Source organism: Pinus tabuliformis, chromosome 9, assembly GCF_031772625.1.
Source record: "Pinus tabuliformis cultivar Carrire ecotype Pingquan chromosome 9, CPIR1, whole genome shotgun sequence".
NCBI lineage: Eukaryota > Viridiplantae > Streptophyta > Pinopsida > Pinales > Pinaceae > Pinus > Pinus tabuliformis.
Genome location: NC_142307.1, coordinates 633775502 through 633791056, shown reverse-complemented (window position 1 = coordinate 633791056; position 15555 = coordinate 633775502). Strand labels below are relative to the sequence as shown.

Below are 15555 nucleotides of genomic sequence, written 5' to 3'. Positions count from 1 at the left end.
GTAATTACGGAAAAAGCATTCAAAGAGATTCCATAGGTACATGTACCCCTCATGGAGATGTAACTTTGCCTAATAAAGCTACAAAACTATAGTACACTATCACATTTCATCATTCCTCAAAAAAGACAAATGATGTCACACCATCACCAAAGCAAAAAATCAACTTTCAAGAAATAAAAGGACCATCCAAACATTCAAAATCTTCATTCCATCCTTCAAGAGCACTTCTCCATCATTGTGCTTCATCTCAGCCATCTGAACCAAGATTTTTTCATCAACAAACCCTTTCCATCAAGCACGTTGCGCTTCTGCAATAACACACTGTGTTTTTGGGTTTGGAGGAAAAAGAGAGCAACAAAAAGGTTCATTCCTCATTCTATAGGTTCAAGACACCCTAAGAAAGTAAGTGCAACCTCTCATCAAGCTTTTATTCAATGATTTTCTTCTAATGGTGAAATCCCTCTCCTATGGTTTTTGTGCTGCGTTTTTGAGTTATCTTAGTGTTTGCATCATTTAAGTGAAGAAAAACCTAGTTTCCTTGTTTCAACACCCTAATTCATACTTCATACACCTCCCCTAATTCTTTCCCACACCCACTTTCTTTCATCTCCCTCATTTACCTATAAACCTTACTATAAACCCTAGCCTACACTGCATTTTTGACAAATTCCTAGGCTAGGACTATGTTTTACACATTCCCACCCCTTCCCCTCACTCTTTCTAAGAATTTCCACTTCCCTACACTCCCTAACACCTATCCCTACCCCTCAAAATTTTCCATTAATTTAAATAGCCCCTAACCCCTCTATTACCTCTCCTCACTAGAACAGTCCCTTTTCCCCTCTTTTCTTAAAGAAAACCCTACCCTTCCTTCCTACCTAACTAGGGTTTTACCATGCAAAATCACACCATGGATAATGAGAAGAAATCATACAAAAAGGATGCCAAGTGTCCAGATTTGAGCCATCTCACACCCATGAAATCATGGCCTCATCATTTATCAAGAATTCCTTTGAAAATGTGGGTTGTCTAGGGTTTTATGAAAAGATTCAGCAAGCAGGCTAGTATGCTAAGTTGACCAGTCTATTTTCCACCAACATTAGGAGAGATAAGGCTAGCATAGTGGGGGTTGACTTCACCATATCAGTAGATGTCGTCGCCATAGCCACTAGAATCCCTAACCATGGAGAAATCTGGTTCAAAGGGATGGATTTGGAAATTAAGAATTACAAGGTTTTATTAAAGCCATCCTACAAGAATTCCCCCAAACACATTTTTCCCTTTAGACAATTGCTTGATAGGTATGCTCCTTTAATGAAGATGATCATGAAGTAATTTACCTATGAGGGTAGGTTTTCAAGGCTATACGAGTATCACATAAGACTACTCATGCATTTCACATCCATCAAACCTCTTAACCTACCTCATTACCTATACAGAAGCCTGGTCAAGATGACAGAGAAGGTACAGAGCAAAGGGAAAGATCACCAAGACCTCGAGAAGTTGGATCTACGAGAAAAGGAGTGATAAGGACACCTAGAGAAGAGGTGAAAAAACATATAGCAGAGGTAAGAGGCTTGTGTTTTCTCCTGACAATGTAGAAAGAGTTCAGCTTCCTACTGTTGGACAAGAAGCATCAGGACATCATCATGATGCAACTTTGCATGAAGAAGAACATGTACATTTTGATACTCACATGGCAGACCTAGAAGGGCATGAGAAATACAAGTCACTTGAGAAATTCATCCAAGATAAAGAGGCAGAAATCAGAGAGCTTAAGGATGACTTGGGAAAATCAAACTTCGTGATTGCATTCTTACAGCAGGAGAACATGCAACTTAAGGTAAACCAGTTTTTGATTTCAAAAGCTAGGGTTGATTTTATGGTAGATGATGATAAAGGTAAGAGTGTGATAGATGTTGAGAAACTTGAAGATAAGGAGCCTCAGATCAAGCCAAGGAGGCCAAAGACTAGAGGACTAAGGAAGTATAAAGAACAAGGATGTGAGCCATCTCCTCCCTTAGGTCAAATGGACATTGAAAACACCATTGTAGCTGAGATTGAAAAAGATAAAGAGTTGTGGCTTGGAAGGGTTAATGAGAACTTGGAGAAGCTCCTCAAGAAGGCCAACATGGACATAAAGCTTCAGAGAAACATGGCAAGGCATTACTTCACTAGAAATCAAATTTGCAAAATTAGGGTTAGGAGAATGAAGAGGAAGCTAAAGAAAACACTAAAGAAGCTTAAAAACAAATATAGTCTTGACCTACTTGCTAATGCATCATTTATTGTTTAACTCGTCATTCAGGGAGAAAAAGAAACAATTTTGAAGAAATTTTAGCAAATTTTGGGTATTTTTTTGCATTTTTGAAAGTCATGGTGCACAGAAGCGTAGCGAGCTCAAGCTGCACTTATTCTAGGGACCTCAAAATGATGTATTCTTTGAGTGGTTGGATAATTCTTGGAAAGTACATTGAAGATGTGGACATGGTTTGCCATGACAACCTCTAAAACTGAAGAAAAAGTCAAAAAATGGGTCAAGAAACATGTTTCTGCCTCTTTTTTCATCCCCTCACCGTGCTTTTGGAGAAGACTTGGGAAAATAATTTTTTGGAAGCCTTGGAGAAGTGTTTTTGCATTCCTTAAGGTTCAGGAACCTAGTAGACATCCTAAGCTTTCTCTAGCATATTTCAAATCAACATTTAGATCAAGGAAAGTCCCTAAAAATGCCTCCACAAGTCACACGTTGTGTTTCTGAGAAAATTCGTTGCGCTTTTGCGAGGAGGTCATTTTCTTGGGGTTTTTTTAGTCAAACTCGAATTTCCATGATGTAATTTGTCTTCTAGGGTTTTGACATGATCTAATTAAATGTAATTATGCTTGTTAAGGTGAAATAGTGTAGATTCATGGTTATTAATTCTTGTAAAGTCAAAGTGAATCAACTAAGTCTAAATAGGGAATTAGTTTCTAGCTTCCCTAGTTTTAGGTTTGGTTAGAGAGATTGATGTAATCAGTTCCTAGGTTGATGGAATCGACCCCTAAGAGGGGGAATGTGGTTTTTGGTCTATATGTAGCCTGATCTAAGTCATAAATAGGGTTGGATGTTTGATAATCATAGTTGGGAGGTAGTGTACATTTTTTTGCAGTAATACAACATGCAATTGTAGCTATTATCTTGGGATTCTTGTGGTATTCTTTGTGACAATGTTTTTCTATGTTTTATCTAAAATTGCATATATATATATAGATATATTTGCTACCATATCTATAATTTCTTGTGATCATCTCATAGGTGTTTAAAGAGAATTCATAAGTTATATGCTCTGGTTTGATGAGATTTTCATGCTAGTGTTCTATTTCTTATGATGAGTGAATTCATGGTTACATGCTCATTCTGATCCTCTATATTTTCATCCCTTTACCACAATTACAACCTACTTCTGTCACTGAGCATGCCTACATGCCCCATTATATCTCTGCAATCGATGATTTGAAACCCTAGCCTAGTTCCTAGATCTATAAGCTTCATCCACCAAACCCTAGTGAGCTTTGAATATCTAGCCTAAGATCTATCTTCCTCTCCACGCACTCATTGGCTATGAGATCATAGAGAGAGCCCTCTTTGATTTGGTAGGGCTATCTACCAAATCCAAAGTTGGTTTGAGGTTACCTCCACCGGCCTCCTTTCTCACCCTTAGGACACTGTGGAGTGCTAACACATTCAAACCATTTTTTTAGAGGAAATAATGGAATTGTCTAAGAGTATTCCCTATTTCTCTTACTTCTTGGCATATACATCAAACAATTAGAGGATTTTTAGATGAAGTAGGTTGGTGTGAATCTAGATGATATGGTCATCATCTTTCTTCTCTATGCTAATGAGATTATTCTTATTTTGAAAAGTTCTTATGATCTTGGCAAGAAACTAAAAGGTATATAGCATTTTTTTCTCTAATAAGGATGTTACTATTAATATTGAGAAAACAAAGGCTATGATAGATGATTCAAGAAAAAACATTTATGGTAATTTCATGTATGACAAAAATAGCATGGAAGAAGTGACATCATACAAATATCTTGGAATTAATCTTTATTTCAATCTTAATTTGAAAAATAGAATTTAGAGAGGTATAAATCAAGGGAAAGTTTATTATGGTATTGGAAAAAATTATAACTCAAATGATCTGTGTAGATATTAGCGGACACTCATTGCTTCCACCGATTGAATAGTTATTTATATTGTTGGCATTTTTCTGTGGTTTTCCAAACCCAATCTCCTAGGGCCATTTTTAGGCCCTAAATGATGTTATTTGGTGATTCATGGGGCTAGATGTTCCCATGACATACTTTGATTCTAGGAAAAAGTTGTAATCGTCAATAGTTCTTTCCAACAGGGTATTGTGCACCACAAATGAACATTGTATCCAAAATTTGCACCCTTGAGAAGTTGATGTACCAACTAACCACCTCGGGTCTTGCAAACCTTTTGACACTTCATTTTCTAAGCTTATGGTTTGGGACCTGTAGGGCTCCTTTATGTTAAAAGGGCATTTTTTTGGCCTCCTATAAGAGCTTTTGGTGAATGCATGTAGCCATCATCTCTCTCCTTTTAGATATAACTACCACCATTCTAGCGAGATTGTGTTTTACAATATTAGAGTATTTCATTTATCAATAGAAGTTTGGTTTTCACTATATAAATGTGCTCTCTTCCATATTTATCTATGTTAGTTCCATTTCCTTTTTTGCCTTTCGTTTCATTCATTTTATAACTCAGATCCTCAATGGAACCTTGTCTCTGGAATAATAAGAAAATATTGTTATAGATTCTCATCATTCTTGTTATCTTATCTAGTAATGAACTTTGGGGTTGCAATGTCTCTAGAGAATTGCATAGAAAAATAGACTAGATCCAAAAGTGTTATGTAACATATATTAAAATTAAAATTAATACACCTTACCATATCCTCCCCATAGAAGTGATCATTTCCCCTCTTGAGAGCATGGAAATGACTAGATACATCATATATAAAAACATGATAAAAAAAATATGGAAGACAAAAGATTCCTAAAATTGCTTCAAAATTCAATAAAAACCACTTAAAACTCAACTAGTGTTGAGCATTTAGTAAATCATTAGAAATCAAAGATGTTTCCACTTTATAAAATAATGATAATATTAGCAACATTATTATATATAAACTTAAGGAGAAATTGTATTCCACAAAAAATTAGAGAATTAAGAAATTTGGAAGAAATGAGCTCACACATTAATCCTACTCAAATTTTCCTTACTCCAATTTAATCTTTTTTCCTTACTCCAATTTAATCTTTAGATTTGCACACATGAAACCAAGAAACCTTCCTCAAACCAAAATTGAAAGAAAAAATAATATTGCAGCTACTAAAACTCCCTTTAATTTCGTTTGTTTTTCATTGACTCTCCCCTAATTTTGTAAGTCTATATTTTACTACCTTTAGCCTGGTTTCCAAGATAGAAAGACAATGATTTTGCACAATTGATGTAAATTTTTCTTAGGAAAAAACTGTAAAAACTATTTTGAGAAATCTTTATCTTTAAAAACAAAAGATTCCATGTATTCTATTAGAAAATAGACAGAGATGAGATAACCATTACACAACAAACAAACTTCAATGTTTTTATTGATGACAACAATTACAAATATATAAAAGATAAAACACTCACTTCAAGACATCTAGATCATGATTACACACAACACCAAACAAACTTCAATGTCTTTATTAATTATACAAATATATAGGACATAAAACACTCACTTCCATTCATTTAGATCACTACTACAACTCATACATAGAAAACAACTTCTAAATTAACCCTTGGGAACTCACAACAACACATAAAAGCATTATTTCGACATATTAACAGCATTCATCGATGTGTATATGGAATGCAAAGGCAAGAGCCTATTCAAATTGTTCAGATAACAGAAATCATCGTTCATTTGATCTTGAAACGATCCAGCACAGTCTTTCCCTTTAATCCCTGGCTCCGGAAAGCTACCAAAAACTCTTCAAACTTATATCCTCTGTACAAAGCTGGATGCTGTTCATTCACCATGCTCGTTGCAGGAGCAATAAAAGCATCGTTTGATGGCAAATAGAAAGTGGGAATTGATATCCGTGCACTGTGCATATTCGTTATTGCTCGATGCTCGGCGCTCCTAAATCTCCCATTGCTCACAACCTAACACATTTAAATCACACACAAAAGAATCTGAATGAATATTATCAAATTATTGTATAGAGAGAACTAAGTATATGGATCTGCTCATTCTAACCTGCAGCTGATCTCCCAAATTGACCACAAACGCGTTAGCTATGGGTTCTACAGCAACCCACTTTCCGTTTTTGAATACTTGCAGACCACTGACATCGCTTTGCATTAACACAGTGATGACACTTGCATCCGAATGGTTTGCTAAACCAATAGTCAGATCTGGGTTTGGGCATGAGGGATAGTAATTTATACTCATCAGTTGGCTATGTTTTCCAAGATTTCTATTCAAGTAATTGGAATCTAGCCCCAGAGCTTCTGAAATTGCAGCCAGCAGCCTTAGTACCAACGCTCTCATCTCACCAGCGTACTTGCCCGCAATATCTCTGCAACAAAATCTCAAATCGAACCAGTTACAGTTTTGCATAGTAGGTTGAGATGAATCGATTCTAGTGTTCTGTCTTACATATTTTATCATAGATGAAATTTCGGTGATTACCTGTAGGCTGCAGGTTTTTCAGGCCAAGAGCCGATGACTTCCTCCAGGGGATGACAAGGCTGCATTAAATAGTCCATCCAGTTGAGAACCTTTTCTTTGGTTGGATTGTAGCTTGCACAAAGCCGGACTGACTGCTTTGTGTCCTCTGAGTAGAGGCACGCTCGGTCTTCCACCGGCATTTCGTAGAACTCTTTGGCTACCCCCATCATGCTTTTCATGACATACTCTGGCACGCCATGGTTCACTATCTGATATCAAACAAAATTATAGTTACTTGACATGAAATTTGACTAGTCGTTATATTAATACCAGCATACGAACAGAGATGTATAGACTCAATAGTCTGCAAGTGTGACAGAAAATCAAGCAAGAGTCTAAGCATTTGAGGGGAGGGAGAATTGTTGGGTAGGGATTGAGGTGTGTACCTGAAAGAAACCATCCTCTTCACATGCACGTCCGATTTCGTGGACTAGTGCTGTTCTGTTAGGGCCATCCAGGTCTTTTAGGTCTATTACAGGAATGCTCTCAGAGTAAGAGATCTCGGACTTCTGTGGGCGTTCATGGGGAGGCAGGATATATCTGTCCTGCACCTTCAGGTTGTTTATTCCGTTGGACATGAGCTTTTCAATAGCACTACTGAGCTGTTGGGTCTGCGCATCCATTGTAGAAGACATCTTGCTCCAATGTGTGTGCTACGGATATTAAACTTGGGAATTTATAGAGTACAGCAATATTACTTTTCTGGCAATATTAGATAACAATCCAGCCATCCTTCTGCGCCACCGTTGACGACGCATTCCAAATGGATAGTTTTCCTTCTTAGAGCGCTGCCGACTGAAGAGTTGGTCCGTGAATTCAAATAAGGCGCATAACGAGGAAACCTATTTGTTAAAGTCGTTATAAACACATTCGTATTTGTTAAAGTTATAAACACATTCTAGAATGAGGAAACCTATTTGTTAAAGTCCATGCAGACCTGAACAGCAAGTTTGATGAGATGGCTTGAATTTAGACTGCCTGACGACGGAGTTTTTATGGGATGCGAATCACGCTTTCGAGATTGGTCTAGTAGTCTAGTAAATGAATTATATACAAATTAATTATAATTATAAAATAAAATTATAATTACAAATAATTAACTAAATTAATTAAAAATATAAATTAATTTAATTCATTAAAATATTAAATTAATGGGAAGCCGTGCCAAGGTGGATTGGTGGCCTTTGTTAATATACATGGAGAGGAGTAATAAGGAGGGTTGTGAGGGGAGTCATAAGGTGGGCTTACGAGAGTTATAAGGAGGGATCTTGTGTGAGAGATCTCAGAGGAGGGTCCGAGAGTGAGAAGGGCCGGGAAAGGAGCTGGAAGAGGTGGGAGATGAGAGGTGGGAGGTGAGGCTCACGTGCGAGTGGGACTTTTTTTATGAAATAACAATTAAAATGAACTTCTGGGATCTGGAAAAAGTTTTTTAATTTTTTTTAATATTTTAAATTATGAACCACATTAGATGGTTCGAAATGTTGACTAAAAACTCATGATTAATTCAAAATAATTCATCCAAAATAATTTTGTTATGTTATATAGTTTTAATTGTTATACAATTTTGGTTGTAGTGGTTTTGTAGGATCGTTAACAATAAAATAATAATTAATTAAAATTTTATAAAAAATAAATATTTATATATTAAAATTAATCAATTTACAAAGATTAAAATAATATACATTTTGTACATTTTTTAGTTTCAGAGGTGAAAATATGTGGAACTTTGAATAGACTTCATTTGCAACCCATGAGTCCAAATAAGACAAAATCAGAGTCAATGGAAAGCTGGCGAAAATCACACGCAATGAAGCAATCAAAATGCAAATCCTAAGAAAATGAAAATCTTGTTAAAATGTCACACAATTAACCAAATGAAAATTTTAAAGGACGATATAACTAGAATTGAATTAGAGGGTCCCCATTATTATTATGAAGATATGAAGATAATAAAACAAAAATGGGTGGGGGGGGGGGGGGGTGGTGTTGTGGTTTTGCCACAACACGTCCTCCATTGAAACCTGGTGATGAAATACCGATAAAGACCAAGCTCATCCTACCTAGGTATCTCTATGATGTTAATATCTACCCATCCATTGTTAATATCAATCCTAAGATGCAACTAAAAATACCTGCCTCACCATACAATGGAGGCCTCAGCGATCCCCCATGTTTCAACTCCAAGGTGAGCTAGATCACCCTTTGTTATGGTCCTACTCCTCACAAAATGGAGTGGCCTGTTAGCTAATAGAAACCCTAGATCCCATAACCAGATCTACTGGGGCATAGCCCTTATGACTATGGAAATCCACCTTCCCCACATCTCTTCTCCCTGCATGCAATCGATATATATACTCTACTCATCATCAGTAAATCTAGTGCATGCAAATTTTCCCTGCACTTGCCATACCACACCGTGGGATCTGCTATCCCATCTCCTAAAAACACACCCCAATACTCCATGGAGATAAAACATCTGCCCATAAGAAAGGTCAACCACCTGTTGTATATGTTCTTGTGACACCTCAAAGTACCTAGCCCAAACTTTATCATACATCCCCTTAAGTGTCAACTCAGGGGTGGAACATATGTTACCTCTGCAACAAACCACACACTCCCCAAACTTGTACTTGTCATCTTGTGCCCTGACCCAATGCCATCGCTGAGATGTCTCACCCCTGGTGCGCTGAGTCCCATCCAAATATCTCAAGTGAGCTCGTTGTGCCCTGCTACTCGTGCCCAAAATGTCAAGGGACAACAACCAAATCATCTATGCCTATAAGCGATGTAGAAGAGGGACATGCATGTGAGTCCCCATGGATAACATCAAATATTGTTGATCCGCATCCTCATCAATCATGGGTGAACTAGACCCAAAGGTATGCCTGGTGTCCCCACCCATAAGTCTCCTTGGAGGAAACACTACAATACCCTACCATACAACGACATACGCCCCTGCATACACCAAGTATCTATGTACTCCTCAACATGCCATTGTACATTGTGACCTATCCCTGTACACCACTGGATACCCTCTACTACTATTGTACCATCCTGTACCATCTTGTCTCCTGCCTATGTCACTATACCTTATACTCCCCATGCGTAATCAATGTGATATGAGTTGCTCCTCCCATTCCATGATGTAAATCCATGCACTGCAGCACACCGCCATGCACCATCGTGCTCACCTACAAATCACTTCCCAACATTGTATGCTCCTATATGCCATTGGATGCCATGATCTAAAGTTAAGATAATAAATGTTGGCCCGCATCCTACCGGTATTTCCACCTCCATTGTTGCATCACCATACCCTTGATGCATGGGCCTCACCACCAAATCCTCCCTGAGAGACACGAGAGGTGAATCCCCTGATGTACTAGTGATGATGCCATCACTTCACTGCTCCTTTGTGACCATTGTGCCCCACATAAATGAGGAGAACCCTCGGCCCCATACAAGGCACTGTTTGGTAGCCTGCTAATTCCACCTCTGACAAACTCCTGCCAGAGTATGTTGATCATCTTGTGATCTCGTGTACAACCACCATACCAAGACAACCCAAGGGGTTTTTCCATAAACTGACTAGCCACTAGTGGTGACTGAAACTCCCCTAGTGAATGCATCCACTCAACCGCTAGGTCAACTATACCGCCTGTTGTCACTTCCAGAGACAACCTTGGATTTCTTGTAAGACCAGTGCCTGGAACATCTAGATTTTGTGTGTCTAATATGATTCTCAAGAAACTCGAGACATCACATATATTTTTGTATATATATATATATATATATATATATATATATATATATATATATCAAAATATATAATATATAATAAACAAAATGGGTTGGTTCATTCATCTAAAGGCGTAAGCCATGTATTTCTGGTACTTCTTCACATATACGACTCACAAAAATATATGCATAAACTAGTGGAGGCCGAGTAGTTCAAGGACCTACAGTTTAATAAGCTTTGACAGAAAAATGAGAGAGGATAAGGAGAAGGATTAACTTATCACATAGAGCTTGAAGCGTAAGGAATTCTACACTTATTGCATAGAGCTTGAAGCCTTTAAAATTCTACACTTATCTGAGTTAAAGGTAGACATAATGGATGCAAGAGGATGGGTGTGATGATTCATGGAGTGCAATTTTAAAGATATAATATCAAAGATCCATATAGACACATGCATTAATGAGTCAATACAAATGAATCTGTAAGAACATATGAAACATTTCTAACAGCTACGATTACATGAATTCAGAGAGGAAACATGAACATAATGGAATTTAACAGAGGGATAACATATTGTAGTACTCTAAGGGGGAATCAGCACAATTTCCTTAATATTCTGAAAGATGCATATCATAAATTCATACAGTCTTGAATATAACATGTAGTTCTTTCTTTAGGATTCTGAACCTTTGTGAAGTGTTGCTTCCCACTATTTATCTAGAGAGGGGAGCATTGAACAATAATTACAACAAAATATCTTCAGTTGAGCCTCAGCTGTCAAATCAACTAGCTGTCTCGGCCTAGGATGGCTTTGTGGCCCAAAAATCACTACAAAATATTAATTTCTTCATTAAATGGTCGACACATTACATGATTACAAAATAGGTCAACAATTAGATGGAAATGCCAACAAAATCTCTCCATGCCCATCCCTGGGATTTCCTTTGCTCAGGTTGTTGCTTGCCCACGGTCTAGCCACCTGTGTCATTCAGCCAATTCCCATCGCTTCTTCCTTTACTACTCAGATCGTTTGTTCTTCAAAACTGGGAGCAGTTATCTATCAATTTAATGTCGTAGTACAGAAGCAGAGGACGCTTGGGTGGTTCTTTGTCTTCCCTCTGCATGGAGCACCATGTTGGATCATCAAGTCCTCCCGAGCTTCCACGTCTTCATTTACTCTGTATTTTGTTTGATGACCATGTTGCTGGATATATGCCGAAAAATATCGTCGCCATCCCACTGAGCAGAAGCGAAATAGACATTTTAATGTTCATTGATCTAGGTCGTTCATCCGGGCCAATTCAAACTGGACCGTTGATCTGGGCCTATTGGTATCACAATCGCAATACATGAGAGGGCCCTTTTTACCATATTTCATAGTGATTTTTGATTGTTCAGACATGAAACTTGAATAAAGCATGATACATAAAATATCGCATCCAGGAGGGTTTTCACACATTGCGATCGCAAGTTGGAAGGGGCTTCGGCGGAGGAGGGACTTTGACTTGTGTGATCCCCAATTGTGATATCGCAATTGGTGGGGGAAGGAATTATCGCAATCGGAAAGCAAAGGAAATATCGTAATCGGCTGGGCTAAGGAGGGACTTACAATATGGTAATCAGTGGGGAACTGGCAATATGCAATATTGACAGAGAACTTTGTGATATCTGATATCGACAGAGGAGGGATTTTATCGCAATCAGCGAGAAGGAGTGGTTACAGTACTTGGATATGGAAATCAATGGGGAACTTTGTGATATGTGATATCACAATCGCAAAAGTTAAAAAGGGAGATGGGTGGATATGTATCACAAAAAGGGAAAGGGCCGATAGTGATTATGGTTTTTGGGTCCCGAAACTTAAAAAGGGTTTCAACTTGATTTCTGAATGTTTTAAAAAATTTCAAGGGGAATGGGAAACACAGCTAGAGTTAGATATACAAAGGGATTTCGACTAGAGTTAAAAATGGGTAATTGCAGCTAGAGTTTAAAAAACAAAGGAAAAGTGGGGTTTGTGAAAGAAATAGTTTTAAGAGAATATGGAAATTTCTCCAAAACAATTTAAACTGATCTATTCTTCCTCCTTTAACCTCCAATTTGCAAATCACAACAACCTCTTTCAGAAAAATAGCAGATAGATGCAAATGATTAATCAAACTAAAAATTATTTCTAGGGGTTATCATGGATAACATATGGCTTGGAGGCTAGCTCCAAACATCTCTGTTCTTTTTCCCTCTTTGTACAAGTGAAACTCTCTTTTGAGAAGGTGAAAACACCACCAATGTTGTAGTAAACTGATATATCTGGTAAACGATGAGTAGTTCCACCAGGATCCCAATGCCAATCCTTTCTTCTAGTGTACCTAATGTCTAGAAGCTCTTGTTGAGCTTCACCCTAGTCTACTACTATCTCCATACTCCTAGCCCAATCCACTAGGTACCAACTCAGAATTTCTCACCATCCAACCCTAAGAGAGGAATTGAATGCATGAACACCCATACACAAAACAAAGCCTGCGAATATTGCACCATGCACAACTAAAGTTGCCTCATCTCGCCATCCTAGTCAACACATAAAATATGTCGAGGTGACTTTGCCTCTCCCTCTCCAACATGCAGAGGCAACCTACAAGTGCTACAAGCCCCATCTATGTATGTATGAAGAGGGCTACTATAATTCTCTAATGTGTACCCTAGTTTTACCATTATGGAATCCAACCATTGCCCAATGCGGGTTAGTTTGGATGCTAACTCGACACAAACCGATATCATTCCCTCCATCTCCTCGTTTTGTTCTAGAATGGCCTCTCGCATTTTTGTGGCCTTCGTTTTCAATGCTAGAAGGTTGACTTGGAACTGATGAAAATGTTGTTGTTGGCTATCATTTATAAACTCAGTCACAACACTAGACCCCTCTATGTCTCTAGGCACCTCATCAATGGAGGATATGTCTCTTGGTACCTCATCAATGGTGGATAACTCCATGTCTCCTGGCACATCATCAACTTGATGTATGCAGTCATCATCTAGAAATTATGTCACAACTTTGGGTGCCTCATCAACGAATACCTCCTCAAAGGATGGCCCTATAGGTGTATGCTCAACTATCTCCACCAAGGTGTCAACCAGAGATATCAAATGAATCTCCGACAAGACTGAATTTTGTGTCACTTTAGGTATATCTACATTCTCTTCTTATGCACCATCATCTTCATGCTCTACCTCCTCCTCGGGCTCCCAATATCTAAATCTAGGTCTCCACCAACAGAAGCATCTCCTAGTCTCACCCTCTAACTTACCTCCTCTATATGATGATCCAATCCCTTATCTATGCTCCTCAAATGATATATCCTTCCTGATCCTGGAGTCCAACGCCTCATATTCATCAATCTTATCCATGAAGGAAGTCATTAAATCTACAAAGGTTCCTGGTTTCCTCTCCTTCTCTAGTTCATCCAAGAAATGAGGTATGGTAGGTATGCTAGACTAGCCATAGGTATTGTTCTGTTGGACTATGTGTGCGGCTTCTCTACTGGTTATGTTTGAACATTCCCATCATTTGTTGCATCCCCTCTAGGACCTGTTGGTTTTGCCTCACCAACTCCTTTGTGATCCACTATGTACTCTTTCCCTTCTATATCATTGGAGTGTCCATAAATTCACCAATCATTGTACATGCATGTATAACGTAAATGATATTGCTAGCTTCCCCACAGCTAGCCAAGGTCATGCTCTGATACCACTAAAATGTTCCTAATTGGAAAATTAGCAGTAATTACCAAAACATGCACTAGCTACAACAATTAAAATTTCACCATGCAAACACAAATTAGTACACAAAAGAAATGAGGCAAAGTGTTGAGATATTTTATTAAATTTTAAGTTGGGACTAATTACAATGGTGTGAAATGATAAAATCTAGGATTTGTATTGCAAGTATGTAATACACAAGTGAGAATCTAAGTAAAATATTCAGCTGAAATGGCTCAATCTGTCCAAATGTACTGCTCATAAATTTCTACCACTGTTGTTGCTGGAGGAGGAAAACCATGAATTGAATCCTCAAAAGTTCTCCAAAAATTATGAAAAATTAAAGGCTCCTCACACCCCAACTAACAAAACCCAAAAAAATCTCATAGACCCAAGTGGTAGAATGGATTCCCCAAATAACAGTGCCCTTCTATGGAAATATTCTTATTATTGGATGGATTCAACCCTTTGTTTTTGCCCTCAAATCTGCTCAAAATATTCTACCAATTTGACTAGGGCCTCTCCTCATAAAACTCGCAAAAACCCATAAATATTTTTGGCTAATTCTAGCTGACCCGGAAATACCCAATTTTGGACAAAATTCCTAGCAAATGGGTTATGCGTCCCACCAAGACTATCTATAGTAAACTAGATCCAATTTCCTCCCTCAACCACTATAATTTCCTCTACAAAATTTCGTTATAAAAGAACAAGAAATCTCAGCTCAACTCCTGCACAAATCTCCACCTCAATCTATGTGTTGTAGACGGCTTAGAAAAACCCCTACGTAGGCCATAATGACAGAAATTTGATCCTCTTGATAACAACGATCTTCACCTTTGAAAATATCCAAGAAAACTTGTCCTCCACTAAGCAAACTTTCTGCAAATTCTCATCCTCGGGATTCACCAAATGCTAGCTCTCGAAAATTCCACAAATTCCACAACTTTGTCCTCCTGGAACCCGCATAAGCTTAAAGATATCTGCAATTAAACCCTCCAAGTGCCAAATTATGCTAAAAAAATCTCTTCTAGAGTGACACTCAAAGTTCACTGAAGAAGAGTTGGAATTCCCACTTGGAAATGCCTTGTGCTAAACAACACTGGTTGACTTGGCTAAGAAGCTCAAGCAAACCCTCCAAAATGAAAAAAAAATGTCAAAATAGAGTGATCAAAATGAGGCTCTAGACTTCCTTTTATTGTTGTTTTCCCTTCCTTATACCATGGTTCGCTTTATCTCAGACTATGCTTTGATACCATGGCTTGATTATTA

The 15555-nt window shown here is 38.0% G+C and overlaps 1 protein-coding gene across 1 annotated transcript; it reads right to left on the bottom strand.

The window, feature by feature from the left end:
* Window positions 1-5804: 5804 nt before the first annotated feature.
* Window positions 5805-7512, bottom strand: LOC149150229 (protein DMR6-LIKE OXYGENASE 2-like). Its single transcript, XM_089440474.1, has 4 exons — window positions 7181-7512; window positions 6756-7003; window positions 6321-6642; window positions 5805-6226 (listed from the first exon to the last, which is right to left on the bottom strand). Exons 1-4 carry the CDS (start codon window positions 7427-7429, stop codon window positions 5981-5983), a joined length of 1065 nt encoding a protein of 354 aa, XP_089296600.1. The 5' UTR covers window positions 7430-7512; the 3' UTR covers window positions 5805-5980.
* Between the last annotated feature and the right edge of the window lie 8043 nt (window positions 7513-15555).

What these genes read in the sequence shown, in the direction of transcription:
- LOC149150229 (XM_089440474.1), bottom strand. Translation starts at nt 7,429, where the DNA reads ATGTCTTCTACAATGGATGCGCAGACCCAACAGCTCAGTAGTGCTATT. An exon ending in GAAAAACCTGCAGCCTACAG is followed by an intron (nt 6,643 to 6,755) that starts GTAATCACCGAA and finishes ATTTTGTTGCAG; the next exon opens with AGATATTGCGGGCAAGTACG. An exon ending in ATTTGGGAGATCAGCTGCAG is followed by an intron (nt 6,227 to 6,320) that starts GTTAGAATGAGC and finishes TAAATGTGTTAG; the next exon opens with GTTGTGAGCAATGGGAGATT.